The 24,004-nt window shown below is 39.8% G+C and overlaps 1 protein-coding gene across 1 annotated transcript; it reads right to left on the bottom strand.

The window, feature by feature from the left end:
* Window positions 1-533: 533 nt before the first annotated feature.
* On the bottom strand, window positions 534-22,877 carry LOC132543892 (F-box/LRR-repeat protein 16-like). The gene is made up of 3 exons (XM_060207429.1): window positions 21,383-22,877; window positions 9,507-9,655; window positions 534-2,771 (listed from the first exon to the last, which is right to left on the bottom strand). The coding sequence occupies exons 1-3, from the start codon at window positions 22,498-22,500 to the stop codon at window positions 2,623-2,625; spliced, it is 1,416 nt and encodes a 471-aa protein (XP_060063412.1). The 5' UTR covers window positions 22,501-22,877; the 3' UTR covers window positions 534-2,622.
* Window positions 22,878-24,004: the final 1,127 nt, after the last annotated feature.

Consider the following 24,004-nt stretch of genomic DNA (forward strand, 5'->3'; position numbering starts at 1 on the left):
ACTCCTACCCTCGTAAGGACATGGGTTGAAACTCCTACCCTCGTAAGGTCATAGATACAAACTCCTACCCTCGTAAGGACATGGGTACAAACTCCTACCCTCGTAAGGTCATGGATACAAACTCCTACCCTCGCAAGGTCATGTGTACAAACTCCTACCCTCGTAAGGTCATAGGTACAAACTCCTTCTATCCAAAGATCATGGGTACAAACTCCTATCCTGGTAAGGTCATGGGTACAAATTCCTTCCCTCGGAAGGACATGGGTACAATTTCCTACTCTGGTAAAGTCATGGGTACAGGATACTAACGTCTTCTAACCATGAACACCAACTCTTACTCCAATCTAGATAAACAGGAATTAAAATAACAGCTGCCACCCAAATGGTCACGAACAAAAGGGCAGCATCTCTCACAGGAATACTTAACACAAAGTCCGCATTAGTTGATGTATTGTATCTATCACCTTTCGGCGAAAAATAAAATGTTAATGACGATTACAACGATACATAGTTGAAATCTTATCTTTGTGCTGTTCTACCATGGGATAGAACACCATTATAATGGAATGTATAGAGATGTTAGTGTTAAACAAATCGACGGTCAACACGACCTGCCAGTACTGAAAGCTCCAGAGACATCTAATACACCACACTGTTAGGTTTGAGGCATGAATTAACAGATACAATATTAGTTATCTTAAACAGCTATATTGAAAATGTTAATATAAAGAAGAGCAGTTATAACTACCGGAAGTCGGCTGTACCGAGAAGATTTATTGTTGTAAGTAAGTATGATACTTTTATGAGCTGATGATAATTGTAAACCATACACACCGCAAGTATAGTGAATTATCGCCCCCTTATATGTAAGTTTCAATTTTTAAAAGGTAGCCACGACACAAACCATATATATATATATATATATATATACTAAGTAGTAACACACATAACGATGGGAGTACGGACCAGAAGACTGACTGAATCACGAGGTCCATACTCACCTATACTGTTACAGTCCCGAGGGAATATCTGTCTACTTATCCGTAAAATAGTTAGTAGGACCCGTTTTGTTCTCAACACACTCTCATATCGACCTATGGTAGGTTTGCATTGATAGAACAATAGCTCGTAATTTAAAAATTAGATTTTAATTAAAAGAACAAAATAATCTACAAAAAATACCCGGTTATTTTATCAAGCTCCACAAGGATGTTTTATTGAAAGTATTGGATAAACATGCAGGTCTTTAAGAATGCTCAGATTAGGAAATTTTGTGAATTTGACAATTTTGTAAAGAAAACGTACTATGAAGGAGAGAAAAAATCTGTTTCTTTCAGTTGATTTAAAGAAAAGCGTGGAATTCTGACATCCATCCTCACGAAAACCACATTGGCAGATAACAATCAACACCCGTACGGACTTCATGAAATAGGATTTTATCTGCTAAATCTTCTTGTGCTTTCAGTAGAAAATGTTCTTAGCCTCTGTTTTGCCCGTCTTATTTCTCAGCCATTAAATGTTATGATTACGTCAAGATTGAAACAATTGTTGAAAATCGTTGTTCAGAAATATTGAAGAGGTACCATTTACTACACTACAAAAATTCACAACCTTCACCGACTCGGGAAACTACGTCATCATTTTTTGTGTATAAATATTTGATAAAAACAATGAGCAAATCAGGGGTGTGGAAAACATGAAGAATGGGAATGTAACAAGAAAACACATGAAAAGAACAAATAATCAAAGATTGTCGTATAGATATGTAAACATGACGATCACAAAACGTTACAGTTACAGCTTAGTGAACACATATGGAAACCTCAGTCAATATCACATTATAATATCTGTTTCAAGAACAAAAATGTCCTTTGGGATTTCACAGAAAAATACATTTGCTACGAACTTGGACATTATATATATATATATATATTAATTATTTACACCCCAAAATACACTAGAAAGATCATCCTGAGAACACCACACTCCCTAATGGGGTTACTAGTGCATAGCGCTTCAATGGGCCAAATTACCACTGCCCACCAGCCCTGATACTCCAGCTGGTAGCTGGCTACACGGAAGGCACATGGTCAAACTTGGAGTGAATATATACTGGCATGAAATAAGAAAACTGTACACAGGTTCCACTAATGAAGGGTCGACCTTCCTAACATTGTGTACATACACGGATAAGGTCAATATTTGTGACGGATGTATACGGTACGAGGGTTCTCTAGTGTTGACCATGTACCTTCTCAAAAAAATGTGTCTTCTTTTTTCATGTACCACACGTCACTTCCGGTCGATACATATTTTCCTCGTTCCCAGCACTCCGTAGCATAAACATTATGAGAATGATACACTTCGCGGACGTATTTGAAAGGTGCGTAACCCTGCTTGTTTCGACAATGTCACAACGTAGACAGATTTGGTGACCCAAACTCCTTCTCTAATAATCCAACTGGTACCCAACACACTTACGATTGCTGAACATACACCACATCCAGAACAAAATACTCCCACAGCTGCGCGCACGAGTTTGCAACGGCATATATGTCGTCGTTGTATACCAAATATCCCCATAGTAAAACCTGACAATACACTTTAGTGTAAGATATAGCGTTAGTCCAGCACAAGACAAGTGGTCATGTTTTCCCGGAGGTATAGGTACACCTCTTTGGTGGCACTGGGACAGTTGGTCAGTTCCAGTTCCTCGAGGTTTCGCAGCTGTGTGAGACCACATAGGCCCTGACTGGACACCAAAGTGCAACCTGAAATAAATCAAGGACAGGTCTCATTATCAAAGTTTTATGGAGTGTAGTTTACAGGACGTGCGTATATACAATTGTACACGATTTGGTCAATCAAAGCTATTTTTAATGCTTACTAACCGTTTCAACTTTCAAAATTGGCTATTATACAGAGGTGACAGGTTCCGTCAATTATAATGTTGTTTTTGAAAATATCAAACTTGCAATAACTATGTGAACATCATGGTGTCGGTTTAATACCAGCACAACTATATGATGATGGTTGGTGTCGGTTTAATACCAGCACAACTATATGATGGTGGTTAAGTCTACAATATCTACAGGAAAGACAAGTGTGTGTGTCGGCGAATTGCCCTGCGAGGAGAATTAAAAGGACAAAAAAAATCTCCATGATGGCCAGGAATGGATTTAGACCGAGCCGACGGCCACTTATTGATCAGCTTTGCCAGAACAAAGTCCCAAGAAAGCATGTCTGACAATAACAAGAGTTTATCTCATGGGAAGCCATGTTATTGTCTTTCCTGAGACAATGAAAAGTATAGTGTCTTTCTTGCTTTCTAGCCATATATAAGAACTCAGTTCATTGACGTAGTTTTTTACGACAACAAGCTTTAATTATAGGATTCTCTTGTTCGCATTGGCAAAAACTTAATGTTTAAGGATGTCACTGTTCGCACTTTACAATTTGTTGTCGCAATGCCAACTGACGATGATGTCACCGAGGTAAATATAGAACAAGATGAACTTCAAATCACGAAGTTTCAGTCGATTTTGGTAGAAATTGGTGAGAGAATGACAAGGTAGTTTTTAACCAATGGAAGGACTTGAGTTTAACAATTGACGAGAGGAATAATTGCCTTCATCAGCGCCGTATTTATCATAACATCATGATATATTTGAATATATTACACATGCAAGGCAACGCCATGATTACAGGTACGATAAATAGCGTCCAGCTTGTTACCATGACAACGTCGTTGTGAGCATAGAAATGGCGGTTTATCAACAAAATGGTTATTTTACTGCCGATCTTTCTTTGTTTTTTGTTTTTAGTTTAGTTTTTTCCTACTTTAAATCAAATTATAATCGGCCTAATGGAACAGATCTACTTGAAAATGTAATTTATACAAACAATGAACTATCTCGTTAGGGTGCTGGTGTTTTCATGTTTATATAAACATAGCAGCTGTTTCCAAACAAACATAGAGATAGTGCACAATTTAACGTCAATAGTAAGACAAGCGTCTGATCACGTGGCTGCTCTACATGTGTCCAATAATTACAAAACATGTTATCGTCGATACCTTATAAGTACATGTATTTTATGACACAGTTCAACCACAGTACACCACGTGTCCACAAATACAGCACAGTACTGTCAGACAGTACAAAACGTGCCCACTAGGTACACAACACAGTACTGTCAGACAGTACAACACGTGCCCACTAGGCACACAACACAGTACAGTCAGACAGTACAACACGTGTCCACAAAGTAAACAACACAGTACAGTCAGACAGTACAACACGTGTCCACAAAGTAAACAACACAGTACTGTCAGACAGTACAACACGTGCCCACTCGGTACACAACAATAGCATAGCTAGACAGTACATCACGTGCCCACAAAGTAAACAACACAGTACTGTCAGACGGTACAACACGTGTCCACTAGGTACACAACACAGTACAGTCAGACAGTACAACACGTTCCCACTAGGTACACAACACAGTACATTCAGACAGTACAACACGTGTCCACAAAGTAAACAACACAGTACTGTCAGACAGTACAACACGTGCCCACTAGGTACACAACACAGTACAGTCAGACAGTACAACACGTGTCCACAAAGTAAACAACACAGTACAGTCAGACAGTACAACACGTGTCCACAAAGTAAACAACACAGTACTGTCAGACAGTACAACACGTGCCCACTCGGTACACAACAATAGCATAGCTAGACAGTACATCACGTGCCCACAAAGTAAACAACACAGTACTGTCAGACGGTACAACACGTGTCCACTAGGTACACAACACAGTACAGTCAGACAGTACAACACGTGCCCACTAGGTACACAACACAGTACATTCAGACAGTACAACACGTGTCCACAAAGTAAACAACACAGTACTGTCAGACAGTACAACACGTGCCCACTAGGTACACAACACAGTACTGTCAGACAGTACAACACGTGCCCACTTGGTACACAACACAGTACTGTCAGACAGTACAACACGTGCCAACTAGGTACACAACAATACAGTACTGTCAGACAGTACAACACGTGCCAACTAGGTACACAACACAGTACTGTCAGACAGTACAACACGTGCCCACTAAGTACACAACACAGTACTGTCAGACAGTACAACACGTGCCCACTAGGTACACAACAACACAGTTCCGTAACACTGTACAACACAGTCATGTCAGACTGAACAACACGTTCCAAATAAACACACATCACAGTCACGTCAGACTGTACAACACATGTCCTATAAACACACTAAAACACATACCCACCAGACTTTACAACACGTGCCCTATAAACACACAACAACACAGATCGGTCAGATTGTACAACACGTGTCCTATAAACACACTAAAACACATACCCACCAGACTTTACAACACGTGCCCTATAAACACACAACAACACAGATCGGTCAGACTGTACAATATATGTCCAACTCAGTGTCTAAACCTATAGAAGATTTAAGTGGTGATTAAAGGGTCAGTTACTAGCAGGACAACAAATTGGATGTTAAATGGATCCAGTTGGCTATTGATTTCGTGGCACGCGTGAGATGAGAACTAAAACTCAACTGATGTCTACGGAAGTTTGTGATATATTTAGTACCTACGACATTCCTATACTACTACTATGTATTTCTTTATTCCGTTGTTGCTATTGTTGATTAATCTGTATTTGTGGAACCGTGATCTCGAGATTTTCTTTTGTGTTGGACCTGTCATTTTTAGCCTCCGTGTTGCACCTCTATAAGCGCGATGAGTCAAAGGCCACGGCTCGCTCCTAGCGCACACCCATACCTTGTCGAATCGATAGGATTCCTAGCTCAATCGCTATACAATGTATAGATTCCGTCTATTTTTGTTGTGCCCTCGTGCAAGAATAGGAAAATTACAAGTATGATGTAGAAGCGGTTTGCTGGCTGATCTGTGTAGTTAGGTCTAGAATAGAAATAAGTATAGACCTGTAAGACCAACTAATACCTTTACTAACCATCAATGATATTTGTTCACAAGTTAAGAAGGAGTCGTCTGGACATGATACGTCCAATTACATACAGTCTTCTTTTGGTTACTATGGCAACCACGTGACAACCGATGTCTTTGAAAAATTATACCACTGGATTAGACATACTTCAAATCTTTTATAAAACAATTTTACGCTTAATTGAATAATGTATAAATTCTAACCAATTAGAAGCCTTCAACTGCATTTGCATAGTTATGGTTTTGGAAACGCCAAATGTGTCAAATTAAAGGCATCATTTTACGCTATTGTGCTTGAATAAAGTTGATTAAAGAGCTGATGAGCTATGGCCTCAATACGTGTATATATTTATCAGGTTACCATGGCAACCAAAGTTTCCACAAAGGAAACTAACTTATACACATTCATATAATTCCAAATTTTCCTGGGTAATTTCATTAAAATTTGTCAATAAGTTAAGGAGTGGCAATGCAATTTGAGGCATTCTTCGTTACCTTGGTAACTTAATGACAACAGCTGTTTTGGGAATTAGTGTGATTTTATTTGCCATTCCGAAAGAAATATACACCAGTTTTCAACTGAATCGGACTCTATCTCAATTCCAATCAATTAGAAGCCTCTATTATGTTTCCATAGTTTTTTTTAAAACTCTTTATGTGTCAGACTGAATGGTTTTGATTCGATACGCCATTTGATTAAAATTGAGGTAAGGACTGAGTTAAGGGTCCTTGTGCCCCGAAAACGGTGTGTTATTTTGTGTGTTACCTGTGTAACCAGGTTATCATGACAAACAAAATCGAAAAAAAATTAATAAATAAATAGATCAATAAGCTCCCATCGAAACATCTCCATATGGCCCCTAATAATTTTGTGTAATTCAGTTGGAAATAGTTCACAAGTCAAGGATGAGTAGTCCGAATGTTTTTTTTTTCTACAGACAGACACGCAGACTAGCTAATTCCCGGGGGTAGACATTTAAGTGAAATTTTCTGGGCCTCAGTGTTCCTTACAAATGAATCGTGTCAGTTTGTTATAACTTCCACCTCTATGCTCCCGGTAATCGTTGCACTATCTGAAAATGATTAAATCCACGATTTTTTGCTCATGTCACACATCAAAATCAACAAGGGACCCCAGGGCATCTTGGCGCCTGCCACTGTGTGATCTTTATTAGTTCTTCAGTTGTAGAATATTTTCCCTTCCTAGCTCTTCCTGTTCTTTTGACAGGTTAACAAAACATGTAATAATATCAATAAACAAAGGAAACCTAAATACATATTTTTAAAACATTTTTTGAAATAGAGCTCAACTAAGAACAAACTGGAAAATAAAATTGAATTTTTAGATTTCTAAAGCAATAACAATGACTAGTCTGACTGAAAATGGAATGGATATCGATAACAAACTTTTTATTGTCGAAATCAAAGATGGCCTCCTGTCAGGCAAGACGTCTTTCTAACCAATCGTCAGAATTAATGTTCAAGAGGAACGTATATATGAAATATAAGAACATCTTTCCTGTGCTCTTCAGGAAATAACAACACATGGAAAATTAGCATAAAGTGATGGATATCATTTTACCACGAAAGGCAGCAAATACGTAGGTAAAGAATAATTTACATACCAAAGTGGTAATTATCAAACGAGATCAGGGCAACTTAACACAAAGATCGATATTTTCTTTTTACCTCAGAGAAATGTACTACTTCCTAGACGTGTGGACTACTTGTTTGTACTGTATGAGGCATGTGGAATACATGTATCCTACAGAGGAGGGGACTCTTTATCTGTTGTATATGTACACGTATGTCCATGGGGTCCCACGTACTTGATATGCCACTTGAGTAATTTGGTTAACAAAATCATAAACAAAAAAACCAATGGCGTTAGATGCGTGCTTCCTGTGCACATGGTGATTAAAACACCCTCGTTTTCATTTATTGGCGATGACGACAAAAATATTACAGGCAAGAAGTACAATAACACGACCTTACTGTTCCATTGAAAATATTCAATAATCCTGTTTAATTCTTTATAGTTATTCTTCACTAACTCTCTTTGATGAAATGAAATCTACTATCGTTGCCCAGATCTATTTCTCAGGGGCCATATTTGTGTTTTTATCATGTTCCCTAGAACAAAAGAGCGAAACTTTAGAGGGGGATTTTTTAGCTGTGCTCGAACCAACAGGAACGTGTCGCCCAAAGTAACCCTTGGTGTCCATTCATTGGTATCAAATGTCCGTTATCGTCTTTCGTAATTCTTTGCTATGAATAGAGTTATTCACGTATCGTGACGTGATGGTCAATTTGTGATGACTTATTCCAATACAGTTCACAAACAAGCGACTATTGGTTTGCTGGTGTGTAATCCTGAACATTAAATTACATTAAATAACAACATCGTTAGCGTCCACATTATCGCCATCACACAGGAGCAGATGTAGACACCGAGCACAAAGGTGGAAAAAGTGCTGACATCAAGGACATGTTCTAGGATACACTCCACTATAGTATATAACAGTTTTAACTGACACTAGGACAAATTTAGGGCATTTCTTTCCGAACCCACATTACACGTGAACATTTCCTTGCCATATATGCTTACTTTAAAAATTTTATTTTACTATTGTTATTCACGTCAGGTTTCACATCATGTATGTTTGTGGAGAGGAGATGATATAGTTGGTGATGTATGTAGTAAGGGAGAAGGCATAACCATGAAAAAATATGGTTTGATTTTTCGTTTCCGTTCCATTTCTTTCTTTCCTTCTTCTTACTTTAGACTTCCATTAGCATGTTGTTTATCTACACAGTAGTTTTTTCATGTATACTTAAACGCAAAAAGACACACCAATTCTATCCCTACACTTGGCTTTGCATTTAGCATACAACAAAAATAAAACACATCTGAACATGAAGCGGGCTTCCGGCGCTTTGTTCCAAGTGTAAACCAAATTAAGCAGGTTCCAAAGAAAGACACCGGAATCTCTGATATCTCTCTTGAGGGTCATATTGTACCTGCTGCTCGAATTGAATGCTCATAAGAGGCAGCTTAACTTGAAATATTTACATTTTCTCCTTTTCTTTAAAAAGATATTGCTCCTTCTTAATGTTCCCCTCGGTACTGCCTCATTTTAAGCCATTAGTTGAGCGTTCGCCCCTATGAGGAAGGCTTTGGGTCCTTTGGCCGAAACATAAGAGATTCTTTAACTAACGTTAGTAGTTTCTATTCCCACGTTAAGTAATTTTGTATTGTAACGAATCAGTTGCCCGTTTATATCTTGCTGTGATTGGGTAGGGTGTCCTGATGCCAGTTGGCTTGGGCCGTATACTTAATGCGTTAGCAATGTAAAGTCGGCTTCAGTTCAGCACTTTAACAACGCACGGAGGCTTACATAAACATATCAACTATAGTTGTTGATAAGACGCTAAACACTATAAAACCAAATCAAACCTTTTACCTGTATCAGTTGTACATACCTGCCAGAGAAAGCACTCGTAGATTCCGCATTGAATACATATGTTGCAGCCCAAAGTCTCGTATCTGTGTGCACCACCGTAGGTAGAGTCGTAGTAGCGACGTCATTGTGGACAGGTAACCCACGCCTATGTCCGTCACGTGAGAACACCTACAAAATATGAATAGAAATAGTAGGTATCTGTTGTTCGATACGATTGTAATGTGTGTTAATGTATTTTTTAATTGGGTTTATCGCTGGTGAACAAACTAGTAATTTTCAGTCGGGACTTTTTAATAAAGCCGATTGCTATCTAATTCAATATCATACCGCAAGACTGTCGCAAGCTTTCCTTGGCAATTTGGGTACAGTGTCTTGTTCAAGGACACAACAACGACACCACAGAATGGTTCATGGTCCCAGCTTCATAAGAAACACAAAGCGCCCTTTGTTATTGTCGAACCACACACTGCGGACCTTCATCTAAGGTTCCAATGTGTGTTCTTTTGCGAGAATGTCTGATTTTTCAGGCTTATGCAGTAATGCTGTTTTATCTGAAGTCTAGACGTTGAAACAGTACCTTTTCCTCGTTTCTCAGTTAAAAAAATATAGAGCAACATCGCATTCCTCCATTGTACCCCAACTCCCCCAACTCATCACATTGACCTTGAACTTATAACCTTGAAACATATTCATTCGATGTACTGTCATAGTTCGTTTGAAAAGTTTATGAAAATCCCCGAGAAAAGATTTATTGATTCGGGACAAGATCGCTAACGTCGAACTTGTACAGAGCTTGTAAATAAATAGCCTGCAACCTCCTCTGATATCGTTCTCGCGGTTCTCGTGTTTAAGTCATTTGCAGTTATGCGTTTGCAATAATTCTTACAAGCACGTGAACGACATTTGTTTGATGTGTTTGTAAGTATCTAGCCTTGGTCTGTAGAGCGGTACGTAAACCTAATCATTATTTAACTTTTTTTTCTCTCCGACACCATTCGTGTTATCACCCAGTGCAACTCCTTTATGTACGACTGTGTACCGGTATATTGATTCGAGTTCACATCTAACATTTCTGATATAGTGACAGAAAGGTAATATGAAACAATGGTTTGTCTGATATACTGTAACCGATCGTACTACCCGACCCGGAAGCAGAAACATATACCTATTTCCCGAACCGATTGCGTGCTGACATGTCCGCCTTTGTAGACAGTCTGGCTGCCCGGCATCAACACTTTACATCAAACACGCGTTAAACATGACTGATTAGACAATAGTTCGATGCTGATTATGCAGCAGTTTTGGTGTAATTGGTTTGATTATGTATATAACCACATGTACTTTCGGGAAACAACTTTTTTTTACCGTTCACAATTCATGATTCAAGCAAAACAAATATACTTGTTTAATTCATCAGACTAAGATGGTTTCATATCTTTACAGAAGTTTGAAAGTCGATTGAAAAAGTCGTAATTCAGTTGTCCTTATGATGTCCGTTGGTCGCTGAAAAGAAGTTTTCTCCATTCTTCCTGCAGGTATAACAGACTCATCATAGGCCTACAATGTATTCTCTCTTGTTAAGATTGTGCCTTTTTGACGATTTCATTCAATCGTTGTATTTTAGAATCGGAAAGATCTCACCCGTTTATTGTTCTTGTCGTTACGGCTTATAATATCGTCTCTAGAAGATTAGATGGTTTAATTTCTCCCCACTAACACGTTTACGCAGCTGATCTCGCTTCAAAACGCACGGCTACATCCCGATTTGTGTATGATGCCATTTAATAGTCTGTGGTGAAATGTGTGTACTAGTATTGGAAAACCTAACCAACGCTATCAATAATTCATAACGTTGTATATTTCTCGACAAATTTGATCTACTGCTGAACACAGAGAGAGAGGATACGCAAATAGATGTGTGTGTATAATAGGTCTATCGTCAGGCAGATGGGTTACCGGGTAAAGATACACCACAGTGTAGTTCTAGACGTTTTCATCAACAGATTTAAAATGTTCATTATTGTAATATGAGTAATTACGCGTGCTCCAATACTGCCGCAGAATGATCGGTCTACCTTCTAGAGCATTGACCACTTCACACCAACAATTAATTAAATTTGGTCCGTGATTAAGGAGGAGGTTTGATCGTCTGACACGTAACATCCGTCCATGTTGTCATCCGCGAAGACCAGACCAGTGCTAAAGTATGACCGCGTCAGTTGCTGATTGAGATGTATCATGACACCCCAATCCCTAATACCTCCTGGCTGATTGGATTCAACTCCTTAAAACAATTTGCGTAGATATTGCTACAGCTCCATTGTCAGCGGTGACCTTGACCGAAGAAATTCCATTTGTATCGATCAGGCTCGGCCTGAGAAAGAAGAGCCAGCTCTCCGTATCCCAGGAGACGCCACGTGCGCTAAAGGAACATGCCCTTACAAACTGCTTTCCTCCTTTACAATATCCTGTCGGATCTAAACATCGTCTGTCTTGTTCCTTGTGCTGGTTGGTGGATAACTGGATATGGAGAAGATTGGCAGTAATTTGTGTCCCCAAGACGCCTTTGTTTCTTATTTATAACAGACACTGGCTATAAATAGATTGCCTCGTTAATAATCGTTATCGCCTGAAGATCACTGATGTGTGTGATTGTAAAGGAAAAACAATTAACAAGCCTAGAAATAGAAATGATGCGAATATTTACCACCTTACTTGCTTTCTGTCCTTATCTGTTACAAATGAACGACATACAATAAACAGAAGATATCACGCGACACTAGATCTTTCAGATCTTTCATCTAAACGAGCATAGAAATATTAACATTATCATTATCCGCGAAAACGGAGTTCACGGATTTATTTGATTTATTCAATTGGTTTTTTCGTAAATTATTATAGCCTTCCGGCGTCTGGTCACGGAAAAATTGTACACATAGCTAGCAGTAGGATTGTGATCACTGACAAGGGTTGAGACTAGAGCCAACTATACCATGTATACTGGACCATATATTAAGATTGACAATTGTCATTTTCTGTGCCACAACTCACGACAACATCGATTATAAGCCCCTGGTGTTTTACATCTGATGTTACATACATGTTTTGCAGTACCAGCAGCTTCTGTATGTTGACTTCAGCACTGATGACAAACACATTGTGCAACACGTCATGGTCAATCGAGCACCAACACTGTATGCTAGCATACTAGTTATGACAAGCGCGCGATGGACAGATGGATTACACACATTGAAGAGACAAAACACACCACTAGTGGATTTTCCGGCAGGAAACCGCCTCCACATTGCAATACGGGTCATGGTACTTTGTTGTGAATTCCAAGACGAGAGATAGCTATTCAGGCACCGCCGTTGTAACGAGAATTCCTTCACGGAATGTGTGAAAACAGGTTAACTCTAAAAATGAGCTGCAATTTATCACATAAACTATTATAGGTCTACTCCACCATGACAGATACGTCAACAAGACGGGGTGTGGGGGAGAGATCCCGTGAATTATGAGGTGTCGTTAAAGAGGTTCGGTGCTTAGGAATTTCTCTTTACCGTTTCCCTTTCTTTCCTCAATGCGTGATACATCAACAAACCAAAACAAGCCAATCGTTTGTTTTACACATGGTCTATTTTGTCAGACGATTTTGGTGTTTAAGCGGTGATACTGAAATGTTTTGACTTCCCAAAAATATTGAAGAGACTGACGAGAAACTCGTCTTTCGTAGCTAAACATTAATAAAAAAGACACATTGTCCAATAGGAAACACCGATCCCCTGAAGAGACATTTCCCATACTGTAAGTGGTCCATACCTGTCGTATGGACAGGTATACGATGTATTCAACCCAATGTTCTAGTTCGTTTCTCTATGTATTACATTACAGTCCACATCAGTCTGATGAATCTGATGTTGGTTACTAATTTGCCTGTAGTGCAACCATTTCATTTTGTACATCTGTTGTCTATCTAGATTCCGACAGTTCTTTACTTATGGCAAAATCTTAAAATACGCATTATACCGACTTTTATCGTCTTTTGAATTTTGTATTCCGAGGAAGTAATATGTAATCGTGAAACAGGAGAATTTGAGGTTAGTTCTGTAATGAAATTAGGATTTTCAAGTCTTATTGGCCATGATGTGGACTAATCTGCGTCAACCGACCACGTGACCTCTGTACCAACACCTTAGTGACGGGGGCTACTTCCTTGTCCTAAATCGATGAGTCAATGTTTTTGATACACGAACACCATAATCGATAAAAACTAATGCGATCAGCTTGGCTCTTCAACAGTTTCTGCAAAGATTGATAGCCTGGCCACGTCACCGAAGGGGTCATGGCGCGTGAAACCCGTTGTGATGTGACCTTTGGACTCTGTCAATCCGGTGTGGTCGTATGTCTAAAGCACCCACGTTATATTGACTTATAACGAGTACGATATTTCTGACGCGCGACTCGCGTCCTAGCACGCGCAGAGCATTATGTCGTCGCGATAGCACTCCTGTCAAGACCACTCTTCATTCACTTCGAGTGTCTACATGTGGTATGGTACATATTACCGCCAGTCGAGAAGCTGTTCCATCCTCGTGTAGAATGAATTAGTAGAGGTATTTTGAACGTCGCTGTATTTGTGGGAGTCATCACAGGGTATGCAATTAATTGATTGTTAGGATGGCACGCTCAGTTATTATACATTAACCTTTGGTCTATGGACCGTTTAGAACCATACAAATAGACTGTTGTATAAGTAACGAGCTCGCGATTTCATTAGAGACGAAATATTTTCAAAATAAGGAGTGAGTCTCGTATACAATGAGTAATACTTAAGTAACAAGTATTTAAGAGACTGTGTATTGGATAATTTACGACGTTGTCAGATTTGGAGAAGTCGGCACCATCATCACAGCTGCATCACAGTCCCGTATGGTGTACCGTGTTACATCTACAAGACAATGGCTAGTCACAAGTAATTTGTATCGTATAACTATATAATGAAATTACAAACTGAATTCACTCAATGAAAATATATCCTAATTCTGTATCAGAAATCTAGAATATGGCACGTTTTAACGCGAATCTTCCGCTCCATCCCCCTAATTAGCTGTTCGGACAACACTGGTAATTTATCTCCCTTATTGATTGGTAATCAATTTTCTTACGTCCTTAAAATACCATGGTATGTAAGAAATCGATAATCTGATCACGTTCTCATAGGAAGTCGACCGTGGTTACTCTGTTAATACATTTATTGATAATTATTCCATATTTATACCTGGTTTCACCGCCAACTACAGAATGACCAACGAACTGTGACGGATGAAACTTCAATGATACTTTATTTGCAAATCTGGCGTGTTTCTCTTCGTCCTGAAGTCTATTTTGAAACATTTCCCGTGAGGTTTGTTTCGTACATACGTGCTGTCATATTGTATAATCTCCGCTTGTCATGTTTTATCTGTAAATGTTGAATTTGTACAGAATGAATCACGTCTTCTGTTGCTGAATCGAAGGCCTCAGAGGAATGAGTCTGGTCGATACTCGCAGTAAGCGTAAACATGATGGGGAAAGTTCCTAGACTATTAAGTTACAATTATCATTATCGTTAACAAATCGACAATGGTCTCATTACAGTTGTTCTCTTATTTCCTACAGCACTAGTGTGGACATGTCAGTTAGGCTCATCAGTACCTATATAGTAATCAAGTGCCAGAGAGCAGCCTTCGTCAGACATAACGACCGAGGCCATATCTGAACAACAGACGCCATTATGGTGTGAGAATGTTTACCTTGAGTAACGAATTTAAACAAGAGTAAACAGAAACTATACATGTTTCCTCTATATCACATTCCGTTCAAACACGCGCCATTCTGTGACGTTTCACGAAAAGAACGTGTACCACCTGTTACGTGCCAAAGCCGAACACGTGTACAACAATACGTAACTTGTTCATTGTATTTGGGGGCAGTTGGTTAAGAGTCGTGGGTGGGACGGGATGGTCTATGTTTATGTCTACAAGGGAACACCTGGAGAGATTGAATATAAAAACATGTAAACCAGTATCGTCCTAATACACAGATTTTCAGAATCGTCTTAAAAACACACACGGTCAGTATCGTCGCAAATTCCTAGAATACAAATGATCAACATGTCGTCTATCAGGCAGATGATACATACACAGTCAACCAGAATGGGTGACTGATGTCCAGAATTACATTGGACATAGCAGGAGAGAGTGTAACAATTATCTGAATTATCTTGCACACATTTTGTTATAACCATACCAAACAAGCATTGCTAACATACCACTCTAACAATGGTACCACCATACCACACTTACAATGGTACCACCATACCACACTAACAATGGTACCACCATACCACACTAACAATGGTACCACCATACCACACTAACAATGGTACCACCATACCACGCTAACAATGGTACCACCATACCACACTTACAATGGTACCACTATACTACACTAACAATGGTACCACACTAACAATGGTACCACCATACCACACTAACAATGGTACCACCATACCACACTTACAATGGTACCACCATACCACACTTACAATGGTACCAGCATACCACACTAACAATGGTACCACACTAACAATGGTACCACCATACCATGCTACAAATGGTACCACACTAACAATGGTACCACCATACCACACAAATTGGTAACATACCACACTAACAATGGTACCGCCATACCACACTAACAATGGTACCACCATACCACACTAACAATGGTACCGCCATACCACACTAACAATGATACCACCATACCACACTAACAATGCTACCACACTAACAATGGTACCACCATACCACACTAACAATGGTACCACCATACCACACTAACAATGGTACCACCATACCACACTAACAATGGTACCACCATACCACGCTACAAATGGTACCACCATACCACACTAACAATGGTACCACCATACCACACTAACAATGGTACCACCATACCACACTAACAATGGTACCACCATACCACACTAACAATGGTACCGCCATACCACACTAACAATGGTACCACCATACCACACTAACAATGGTACCGCCATACCACACTAACAATGGTACCACCATACCACACTAACAATGGTACCACACTAACAATGGTACCACCATACCACACTAACAATGGTACCACCATACCACACTTACAATAATCAGTTCGCTCCTTTCACAATGAATGACCACAAATGACTTCCGGAAATAGGTCACTTCTCCGTGTAAAGTAGTTTAGCACTCATGACTGTAACTGTTGCCTATAGACTAAATCTCGAACACCCCGTACATCAGCTAAACTGGGAAGGTATTCAACGTACCTGATGCTGGTACATCAAGCACAAAGGTATTTTACAGCATCCATGTCAGGACAATTTGGCGATTGACTTACGATAACTTCCGGCGAATGACCTGGGCCATTTATGATGCTAGTGACTTGGCCTAAAGGTGCTTGACACAGACTGTTCATGTCGACACAGACCTGTACGTCGTAAACGTCATCTATAACTCACCACAACACATATCGTAGCGTCATCTTCAACTCATCCCGACACGGAACGCACACGTAGCGCCATCTGTTATCACACCAATGACGTATACGTAGCGCCATTTACAACTTATTACGACAAACCACGGCCAAGTGTCAGTTCCATTGTCTTTACGTGCTGCGTCACTGAGATCTCGGTACAAAGACAAAGATGTCTTAATATCCAACATCACTAATGTTACGGTACACGCCATACCGAAGTTAGGCATCAGCTGACCATGACGTAGTGTGGTGGTAGTATCAATAATGATCAATAAAATTATTAGAATACTTCTGGATATTTTAGCATCAAGTAATCAAACGAACGATAGTGTTCAATTCAGTTTCTCCGCATTTCCACAACAGTTCGGCTAAATGGCACCAGAGGAACCGGGGGAAAACGTTAAAAATGTCTTTGACTTCAGTTCGACCCGTAAAATAACAAAACTTGGTCAAGACCACTTAGAGATCATTTCAGGCAAGTTTACGCTGAATCTCATCGATGGAACAAGAGAAAGATATATGTTGTTAAAGAAAACCATGATTGTGCAATCATATTTAAAAATATAACCGACGTGACAGAACGTGTCGAAGTTTCAACGGGACAAACAAATCAACAACACAATGTCGGCATCTTTTTCTAAACATCTGTACCAATTATCAATTCAACGAAACAGATGGAATTTGAGAAGAAGCTGTAAAGTGTGTTATTCGAGATAGCGGCCATGGTGGCCATATTGAATTTCGAACCGACTCGAACACTTGGATAAGACCATCTCAAGATTATTTCAGGTAAAATTGAGCTGAATACCAACGTTGTAACTTAAGAAAAGATTAAAGTAGATGGTGCTCAGGAAAATCATGGTTGCACAATTATGTTACAGGGTAGGCGTTTTCAGCTCATTGGCACCAATGAAACTGATAAAGAAGTTTTAAAATGTGTTGTTTTCAAAATTGCGGCCATATTAGACTTCAGACCGACCTGGAAAATAACAACAGTCACGTTTAAGATGAATGGAGCGTCACAACTTTACAAATGATGTTGCTTAGGAAAACAATGATTGTGCAATCGTGTTACAAACTGGATGCCTTTTCAGGAAGCTGAACATTAACAGCGTTTAGTCAGGACCATCTCCAGATCATTTCAGGCAAACTTGAACTGTATCCAACCGGTGAAATCTGAGAAGTCTAAAATGTGAAAAGTTAAGGCTCGCCGGATGGCGCAGGACGTACGACAAAGGACGAATCACGATGGCTTAAGCTCATTTTGACCCTATGGGTCAAATGACCTTAATGCCCGTAATTTATAGTTCGACCCACAGAGGAGAAGCATAGTCCTTATAAGACAAACAGCACTATATTCGTTTATTTCATACATATAAAGAGGGAATATCGAATCGCGTGCAGCATATGTATAACTGATACAATGCCTGTCGTTCGTGATGCCTGGGGGAGGCCCTCTCTCCATTACCGATAGAAATGTTTGGTAATACGACCACGGCATTAGTGCTGGTACTGCTGGTCAGAGCGGAGCAGATCTGGTGATATGACGTCACGAGGCACGACAAAATCATGAATGACTGTAGAAGTTCACCCGTCATCGGGAATCCTTGTTACCAGCAAATGTGACTTTAAACGTGAAATGTGTCAGTTTTTAAACAGTATCTTTGTTTTCAGGTCTGTCTACTTATGAAAATCGATAGCGGCTTCCTGGAATGGCTTTGTCTATATATGAATATTTCAGAAGTAGCATGCTGGCAGCCATCAGCTACTGAGAATTCTTTACTAGCCAGTTTATCCATCATGATATAAAAATGTCCATGCGATACCAGATCAAATAGTTACCCATGTATGGCGTCGTTTATAAATATTTATGGATGTTTTGATATATAATTGTGCACGAGGTCCACTTCAGAAGAATGGTTGTTTGGTAAGATAATAACACTATTAGTTGATCATGATAAGAACAATGTTTGTAGTAGGTAGTATACCAAATACTTCATAAGCAATTCGTCAGTAAGGACGCACGTGGCAAGCAGGTTAATGGTCGCAAAATGTACAACAATTATATTCTGTAACAGCACAAGCAAGCATTTTCTCCCAAACATAAATCCAGTCTGACCCTATCACGGACACGGCAATTTAATAGACATATTTAACTAACACAGTCACTCAGTAGTCACTTTCTGTCAATAATATGTCTACTGAGTGATTGTGTTGGTGATGGAATGTGTCTACTGAGTGATTGTGTGATTGATAGAATGTGTCTACTGAGTGACTGTGTTGGTGATGATATATGTCTAATATATCTATAGTAGATAGTGCAGCTGACACAATCACTCAGTAGACACTTTCTATCAATGACACAATCACTCAGTAGACACATTATATCACCAACACAGTCACTCAGTAGAAACATTCCATCACCAACACAATCACTCAGTAGACACATTCTATCACCAACACAGTCACTCAGTAGACACATTCTATCACCAACACAGTCACTCAGTAGACACATTCTATCACCAACACAATCATTCAGTAGACACATTCTATCACCAACACAGTCACTCAGTAGACACATTCTATCACCAACACAGTCACTCAGTAGACACATTCTATCACCAACCCAGTCACTCAGTAGACACATTCTATTACCAACACAATCACTCAGTAGACACATTCTATCACCAGCACAGTCACTCAGTAGACACATTCTATCACCAACCCAGTCACTCAGTAGACACATTCTATTACTAACACAATCACTCAGTAAACACATTCTATCACCAACACAATCACTCAGTAGACACATTCTATCAACGACACAGTCACTCAGTAGACATATTCTATCACCAACATAGTCACTCAGTAGACACATTCTATCACCAACACAGTCACTCAGTAGACACATTCTATCACCAACACAGTCACTCAGTAGACACATTCTATCACCAACACAATCACTCAGTAGACACATTCTATCAACGACACAGTCACTCACTAGACATTCTATTTCGAATACACGTTTATTTCACCCGTTTTAAAACAAAAATATATACTGCGCCTACAAAGTGTCAGAGGGATGGGGATCCCTCTCGTGTCTTTATCAAAACCAAAGGTACTTTTGGTTATGGTGCATTGACTCTGAACGTGATCGTGTTTACATCTAACTGATTTTTTACTGTAAAATCACATGTTTGTGACATCTTATCCTTTATAAGCAGTAGAATGGTCTTATCGGGGTGCCACTTCTTTGAATCAAGTTTTGTTTATGCTGTTACGTGTTCATGTACGTGGAGTCAACCTGCACTGTAATAATGCTTTAGCGGGAGGGGTAAAATGGCGGTTATCTCGTCCTAATAAAAAAAGTATTGGCTCATGGAAGAAAATTTATCTAACTGAGTGTTTAAACGTCTATTTCTATCACTACATACGAGTATACGTCTAAACAACCAATTACATATGTACTATATCTTATATACGAAATGATAGTTCCCTCTTAACAGGCCCGTGTGAAATTATGTATTGAATTTCAACAATGTGGATTTACAACATTAATTTGTCAAAAGACAAATAATCAACGATAGCAGGCCGAGTGTTATCCAAAGTGTTTACACAAAGAAAAAATCCCATTTAGTTGTTTAAAAACACATCCAGTAAACTTCATCTTCTCGGTTTTTGCATTTATGACGTAACACACCGAACCTAGTCAATTTCTGCCGGAGTTGTCGTTCTTGTGTAATGGAGGTACTAATGTGTACATGTAAAACTGTACCATAGTGTGCATATAGTATACCTATAGGTCAAAAGTTATATTAAATAGGGAATTTTCGGATTAAGATTTGATCAATGCTGTACTTGTGGCGACGTTTGTGGTAAAAATATAGTACAATTGTCACTAGAACTCGAGTTATTGAGACTTGTAGGCAGAGTGCCCCTCATACCCTAAATTTGATGGTCCAATGATGTAAAGGACGAATGCACCTTCATATCTAGATACAGATAACATGACATTGTTTCTAAGCTTAGCCTTTCTTTTCACTTGTATTCACGAGTTAAGTAATATCCATTTGTTACCTAGTGCTTCAGTTCAAACTGATGCCGTGCAGTTATGTTGCTTTCGGATTAGCTTTAATTCTGCTTTCATTAATTTGCCTATGAGAAAGGTGATAGCTTGTTTCCAGCTGAATTCATTTACCTGTGCGTGTTCTTCCGTTTTTCGGATCCGTGTATTTACCCTACTATTCCAATATTTTCAGGTTTGGTCGACTCACCTGTGGAAGTTAGGTTCTCTTTGTATTATTTGTTGACTTAACTCACCTGTCAAGCACGAGCTCCTCCAGTTGACTGAGGTCACAGGCGATGTATTCGAGTGAAGCGTCCGTAATACGCGGACACCAGGACAGGTCTAGCGACCGTAGTTTACGTAGATTCTCTGCAATAAGTTCCACACCGTCGTCCGTAATTTTACTGCACCCGGACAGACTAAGGACGGTAAGGTTGGGTAGAGAATGGACTATATTCACAATGCCGTGATTTGTTATTTCCCAACAGGAATGCAATCTCAGTAATGACAAACTATAACTCTGTTTGGCACTGAAAAACGCTAAAGCGGCGTCAGTAACGTGGTATGCTTGTAGGTTTAATTCATACAACGACGGAAGCAGCTGAGCAATGGCGCCGACAGTGTCGTCAGCCACATTGATGCAGTCGTTTATCGTCAACGAAACGATTTTTGAATTAAGACACGACCAAAGTCCCGTTTCCGTGAGTTCATTGCACCCGGAAAGTTCAAGTCGGTAGATACAAGGCATCCGTTTGAATAGCTGTTCCATGCCAGTGTCTGTAACGTTGGAGCACCGCAGTCCCACGGAACGTAATTGTTTTTTACACGTGGAAAAATGATTGACGAAGTCCACGAGGTCATCGTCAGTGGCCCCGAACAAACAAATAGAATCAAAACTCCTCAACTGTAGGCTCTCGTAGAAGATCCGTCTCATGTCCTCCTCGCGACTAAGGTCACGACAGGATATAATCGGGATGACGTCAAGCCAGAAGCGGGGATGGTACAGGATGGCCTTCCACGTTAGGCACACCTGTGACAACACACCCCGCTCCTCAGCTGAAAAATACATGAAGAATTTAGACAAAAACCTCTCATACATGAAAAGATCATGAATAGTCTCCGGTTGATGCCTTCCGAATAGACTCCGGATTTTCCTGGCAATGAGAGGTTTCGGAGAGCGGACTACCCTGGCACTCATCGCACCTCCATTGGCTATCCTCGTCTGACCTGTTGTTTCCCTCGTTGACACTGTCGTTTGTTGTTGTTGCTGTTGTTGTTGCTGCTGCTGTTGCTGGTTCTGTTGTTCCCGATTAAATCTAAGACCTCGGATACCGTTTGATATTTCCATATAAGCCCTTCGAATTGTAGACATGACTAGTCACAAATAACCCGCGTTAATGCTGCCTCCTTACGGAGCCGGCCACAGCTACAAACAGCGTGTGATTATCTGTGAGAAGTAGACCTGTACTTTGAAGCATTTTGTATCCTGGACATTTCATTCACATGCACGGGATATGTATCGACCAGTGGTAGCACGGCCCGGGGGGTTCAGCAAACCACTGCGTTCATTGGCAGCGTGGTGGCACACTCACACCAGCACGTCTTATAATTTCCAATCATAATGTTTATCTGAAACACGTGTTCTAAACCTATATCACAGGACCAAACCACACAAGATCACCATCATGTTTCACGTCTTCAGTGTATCGGGTGGAACTGGTACGCAGACCACCAATCGGGTCAATAACTTGACAGTAACACACATACACAATATTCCAATAGGTGATGTAGCACGACTGGTAAACACGACTTCCTTCTATCCTTAGGAACAGACTTAACTATCCACATCTTATCAATCACATAAGTTGATCATGGGTAAGCTTTGGTATGTGACTGGGCCACATCTGCTTCCTACGCAGGTCGGCTTTGTCGTTACAAAGGCTTAATCTAAGTCATTGTTTCGAGATGAAAAGCACGCGCACATCACAGAGGCTGTACTGCATGTTTGCTGGTCTGGCTATGTCTGTCACCGAGTCATCGGTACCGATACGATACACTACACGCCCGACACACACGATCGATATGCTTCTATTTTCACAGTCATTAATTATTAGCACAGTGATAGTCGGGAATGGCTGTGTTTCATACAATTTTCTATTAACCTAGAAACAACATATGGGACGCGTGGAGGAGTAATGTGTCGTAATTTGCTTTTCTTTCAAAACACCTTGTTCTCTGCAAATATTAGTTTCCTCAAGTCAATTTTCGATGCTTGCGCTAGTATGTAAGAAACCCTCTAGTATCAGTAGTAATCTTCGTGTAGCATCAGTCTTGAACCTGAATCGATCGCGGACCTTGTCAGAAATATATTGGCCGTGTGGATCGTTCTACATGTCAAAACAGGTTGATGTTTAATATCGAGGAAACTGATAGATTTTATATTCCAGTCGTTATTAGATAGAAACAGTCATAATGAGTAGAACGATACGCTGGATGATTTCACTTGAAACTTGCACTCTGCGATGGACGCGCTTAAACAATGAGGTATAACACCGTAACTCACTACTACTATTATTGCTCGTTAGCGGGCTGCACTGCTGCTAGGTAATACACGTGTTCGCCCACTCATGATACCTATGTACTAACAAACGTTTCCCATTCATCAGACTGTTATTATATTACGGATAGTATAATTGTTGTGACAAGCCCTGGTCCACCCACCCCCACCTAACCCTACTGTGTGTTAATAAGTACATTATAATGATTCAGCCGTATGTGTTTCGTTACTTGCTGCTCGTGTGTTATATTACAAAGCTTTTGTGGTGATATATATCTAAAGTCCACCCCTTGTATATATGTATGTTTCATTAAGCTAC

Source organism: Ylistrum balloti, unplaced genomic scaffold, assembly GCF_031769215.1.
Source record: "Ylistrum balloti isolate Yb309-2 unplaced genomic scaffold, AGI_CSIRO_Ybal_v1 Utg369772, whole genome shotgun sequence".
Classification (NCBI taxonomy): domain Eukaryota; kingdom Metazoa; phylum Mollusca; class Bivalvia; order Pectinida; family Pectinidae; genus Ylistrum; species Ylistrum balloti.